Consider the following 5,316-nt stretch of genomic DNA (forward strand, 5'->3'; position numbering starts at 1 on the left):
TCATTTATAAGAGATTTATAAAGCATAAATAGTCCTTACTTTAGATTAGGTCACAAAACTGCATGAAGTTGAATTAATAAAGCATTTATTAACATATTAGTTAACTATTAGTATATGCCTGAATAAATAAGACATATAAACGTTGATTTCAATAGTTTATTAATCATTTACTAACTCATTCTGAATGATCTTAAAGACCATCGACTACTCTTAAATACAACTGGTTTATTAATAATGCAATACTTAATTTAGTAATGAAAAGTAAATCATGAACAAAGTATGAAAGTACAAGTATTAAGCACATTATGAATGAAGTCAAGAATAGATCGTTTGTAGCTGCAGTTATAAACTGCTTACTAACGCTTAATAATGCACAGTTAATGCTTAACAGATAGGGAATTCACTAGATGCTAATGCTTAGTAAATAATTCATAGTGTGTTGTTATTATATAGGGTTATCGCAGTTTTTTTTATTTCCTGTTGTGGCCGACGTGTGTTTAGGGACGGCGCGTACATAGAGACGACCTAGGCGGCTGCCTTGGGCAGCAGAATAATGAGGTCTTCACTTTCATCTGCTACACCAACCCCCTCCCTCACGGTCCTTACTTTCATCCGCGAACCGGTCACTTTAGGGTTGAGGGCGACGTAATTGCGATTTGCCTAGAGCATCAGTTCAGTTTGCTCCAGCCCTGCGTGTGTTTAACGTGCAAAGAAATTTGGATAAGACCAAGGACTCGTTTTTTGAAGGAAAGTTTCAGTATAAAACAATTAATGTCCCATCACCTGGCTATCCTGCATTTCCTCCAGAGTTTCATGCAATTTCGGGTGTTTCATTTTTAATCTTTAGACTTTAACTGCAGTTCAGCAGTTCACTCTCATTCAGCATATTTTCATTTAGGATGTTTTAATGGAATAGAATACCGCATGGCGAACGGAAAGAAAAACCTCTGCATTTCAGGACTCGCATGATTCTTTAAGGTAATCAAAAATCGCTGTTTACATGGTAGACTCTTAGTCAGTATTATCTTAATCATAAAAGCGGAGTATTGGTGTCCATGTAAATGTACTGTAGTGAAAGTGGCAGATGAAGTCGCAAGCTGTCAAAGACAGCCACAGCCCTATTCTCTGCCTTTAAGCTGCTTCCATGCGCCCTCACATTTCATAAGTTTGACGTGTTTCCCCCCCTACACGCAACTTTTGTAAAGCGTCTGCTTCACGTTGCTGTGTCAGAATCTTTGCTTGTGAAATACAGCCATACTTTAGAACGCTTAGTTTAAGCAAATTTGATGAACGCGATCGTGCGTGTTGATGAATCTGAAGGGATCCCTCACTCGCCGAGTCCGCACGTTATCTATCTGTGTGTGTGTGTGTGTGTGTGTGTGTGTGTGTGCGTGCGTGCGTGCGTGCGTGCGTGCGTGCGTGCGTGCGTGCGTGCGTGCATGCGCGTGTGTGTGTGTGCGTGCGTGCGTGTGTGTTAGTAGTCTGCTTAGAATCCAACATGGAAAGCATTTTTTTTGCATTGATTGTTTTAAAATCCAAATGGCACTTAAATGCCAGTGTTTTTATTTCTGTAATAAATACGGCGTTTCGTGATTAATCATGATTAGTTACAAAAAAGTGTGATTAAGTTAATAAAACGTTTTATCATTTGACAGCCCTAGTTTCTATGGATGTTTATAAAATTATAAATGACTAAATTACTGAGTATATACCTACCTACACAGTAAGCTGCGCAAATCAGAGGCTTAACAAACTCATACACATAGTAATCTCCAGGACAGGCTTTGACTCTTATAGCCTCGGATGTGTAAGAACAGTAGCCTCCCCAATCTGAAACACAGACCTGACGGAGGACCACTCCATCTTCCAGCTGAGGGTGGGATTCATTGAGCCACATTGGGTTATAACTGCCACACATGTATGGATTTACACTTGATTCTGGCATCTGAGCATTTTGACCATTATAGAACAGCCTGTACCAGCCATTCCAGTCCACATTATAGTCACACATGACATTGTAGTAATAATTAATATTGTAATAGTTATCTGTGGATCTCCAAGGTTCATCCAGGCTGGTGTAGTTGTAGCAGGGGTCGACACTTGGGGTGGTGAAAGACACTATCATAAAAAGCAGAAGGAGAGCATTATATACTGCAGATTACTGTAGAATACTGTATATTAACAGTTTATATACTTTAAGCCACCATTTACTTACATCAAAAAATAAGTTCAATGTGCTTAATATATAATATATACGTGTGTGTGTGTGTGTGTGTGTGCGTGTGTTTGTGTGCATATAAAAAAGAATTTTACATACAGTATACCTGCACAATATACAGGAGCTTGAATGGAAACTGTTGGCCTGGTAAACTTGTAGACATAATAATCTCCAGGACAAGCTTTGACTTGGATTGGGTCGGATCTGTAGCGACTGCACTGATCATTACGTGAGCCAAAAACTTCACGAGTAACAACTCCATCTTCTAATCGAGGATGAGATCCATGAAGCCACAGAGCAGTAACACCTCCACATGTCATATAAGACGCACACCATTCAGGCATCTGAGCACTCGATTCATTAATGAAGAGTCTGTACCAGCCATCCCATTCTACAAGAGTGTCATCATGTCTATTTACATAGCCATACCAGCTATTGAGTATGCTTCTCCAATAGTTGTCTAGTATGTTGTAGTGACTGCACGGCTCATAATCTGTGTTTTAAGACAAAAAAAGGGTTGCATTTCAGTAAGGAGCTTCACAAGAACAACCCTTATGAAAATAATGTTAATCAAGTCTACTATTAGTATATGTTCATACACCAGATTTTGTCAGGAAATGTCAGTTTCTCCAGGTATATATCTGGACAACTAGTCAGCAGAGCTTTCAATACGCAAACTTGTTAAGCAGTATTCAACTCAATTAACAATCACCTATCAATATAGGAGTTGACTGAGAAAGCTAGAGAGAAGCAGAAGCAGGAGACGAAGTCATGATGATAAAGAAAGAGCAGAGTTTATTGAATGCTTTGTCTAAAGTGTTATTATACCAAAAGCAACAGCAATGGAAAGTTACTGCTTCCCAGCATTGTCCACAGACAATACAGACCTTGAAATGGGGACATTCTCGCATCTCTTACTTATGAAAACAAGTGTTGCTTGAATCCACATAAGGTCATAAGATATACAATATGGATATGGATATGGATAAAGCAATAATTAAAGGAAAATAATAATAATAAAATATTAAAAACATAATAAAATGACATCTAATAATCATTAATAAAAACCAAATCATTAATGATCAATAAAATGATACAAAATGATACAAATGACTAATGATCATATGATTAAATTAAATAATTAAATGAAGAATAAAAAAATATAAACAAGTGAAAATAAAACACAACACAAATGAATGGTTGCTTTCTTGAAGCAACATACACATACGTTTGCTACAAGGATTCTCAGATCCTTAGATTCTTCAGTATACTTGTAAATTGGTACAGTATACTTAGCTGGTAGGTTGTTTTGACTCTTTTGATTGAGTGGGATTAAATTGCATGTTAGAGCTGTCTTAACTGAAAACTTAAAAAATAAATTAGCATCATTTTGTCGCAAGATTTTGTCTCTATTTATTTTAATAAAAGCAGCGTAAATGCCCTGAATTAACTAAGGCCTACCGTAATGAACATATGCTAAGTGTCAAATTCAAATGTGCTAATGATTAGCTAACTTTGCAAACTAATCTTATTTTTGAAGAATTTTTTTTTAAGTTAGATATATTTTAATTGTAATTAAATTACAGCAACTCCTAACCTTGCATTTAGTGTACTTTTCTGTGCTAAACGTTTTCAGTACACTTTAAAGGGCACCTAGGTTAGCCCTTTTTTCAGATTTAATATAAGTGTTTTGCGTCTCCAGAATGTTTCTGTAAAGTTTCAGCTCAAAACCCCCATCAGATTTTTTATTATACCTTTTATTAAATTTCTATTTATACATTTTTTCACTGGGTGGCGGTTTTGGTGTACTGCTCCTTTAAAGCTAGTCCTCCCCGCCCACCGTTTCTACGTGCCTTTCTGCGTGCCTTAATCTCCTCCCTCGGCTGCGTCAGACAACAGACAGATTTAAAGGAAGCAGATCTCACGTAGCGTTTGTGAGAAATACTACAGTAAGAACTTTACCAATGAGCATTTATTGTGCTGTTGCATCGCAGAGTCGCACAAAGTTCACACGTGCACACACACACCGCAGTAGACACACACACACAGACAAACAGAGTGCCCGTTTAGCTTTGCACTCTTTTTGCACGCAAATGTGACATGATACAGGGTAATATCCACTGCTGTATGGATATCTGTTATATTAATGTACAAAATAAACCTTGTTTGACGTCCACAAACCGGGATTGAAGCATCTTCCTTTATAATTGCTCTGAGACACGGCTGTGCTGATGAAGTAAAGCTAAGCTAAATCGCTGTAATTCATCCCACACATGCTCTGTTTTAAAACATTTTAAACATGTGAAACTTACTCTAGATCACATTTGATGATGATTGATGATCCTAACGAACTGAACACATCTTTTATTCCCGGTTGCTTTGCGCACGTCTGGTCTTGTTGATATGATTATACACGTGACTACCGGGACATGTTAATTCACACAGCTGTCAATCAATTCGGTAGGCGGGGGGACCGCTCTCCTACGTAAAGTTGCGGTCGAACTGAAAACCGCTCCAATTAGTCTACCGTTTTTATGTTGCTAAATTGAAAAAAAATGACTGGGTGTGCTTATATCACCCCAATATGACGCTCTATACACCATACATGCACATATGTCTGTCCAAACAGCTTGAAAAGTAGATTTTTCACCATAGGGGCCCTTTAAGTATATTTCGTAAAAATTTCATCACATGCTTGATTGGTTTTATTAAAGTATAATTTATTTGCATTACAAGTACATTACAAATAAATTATGAGTGTGCATATACAATAAATATACTATTTATAAGATATATGAATGATGAATAATAACTTCAGCTTATTCCAAGTTGCCATTTTCAAATTGCACGCTTTTCCTTAACGACACTACTGAAATTAATTTGGCTATGTACACTTGCAGTAAAACACTAGAAAACCACTAGTTAACTAAGTGTACACTGAGAACTATTGCAGTATTAGTGGCTGAGTGAAGGTATACACATACTCATGATCTAGTAATAAAAGAGTAATTAGTAGTAATGAGCAGTGGTGTAATGTAATTTCTGTAATTGAGTAGTTTTTCTCAGGAATTGTAATTTACTGAGTAGTTTTAAAATGT

At 36.9% G+C, this 5,316-nt stretch overlaps 1 protein-coding gene across 1 annotated transcript in view; it reads right to left on the reverse strand.

The window, feature by feature from the left end:
• Nucleotides 1-3,121, reverse strand: part of LOC130238126 (pancreatic secretory granule membrane major glycoprotein GP2-like) — an 11,715-nt gene extending 8,594 nt beyond the window's left edge. Inside the window, exons 1-3 of the mRNA XM_056469032.1 lie at nucleotides 3,106-3,121; nucleotides 2,325-2,711; nucleotides 1,717-2,118 (exon numbers count right to left, since the gene is read on the reverse strand). Of these exons, the coding sequence (XP_056325007.1) occupies nucleotides 1,717-2,118; nucleotides 2,325-2,711; nucleotides 3,106-3,121 (805 nt within the window). The remainder of the gene's footprint in view (nucleotides 1-1,716; nucleotides 2,119-2,324; nucleotides 2,712-3,105) is intronic.
• Nucleotides 3,122-5,316: the final 2,195 nt, after the last annotated feature.

Source organism: Danio aesculapii, chromosome 12, assembly GCF_903798145.1.
Source record: "Danio aesculapii chromosome 12, fDanAes4.1, whole genome shotgun sequence".
NCBI lineage: Eukaryota > Metazoa > Chordata > Actinopteri > Cypriniformes > Danionidae > Danio > Danio aesculapii.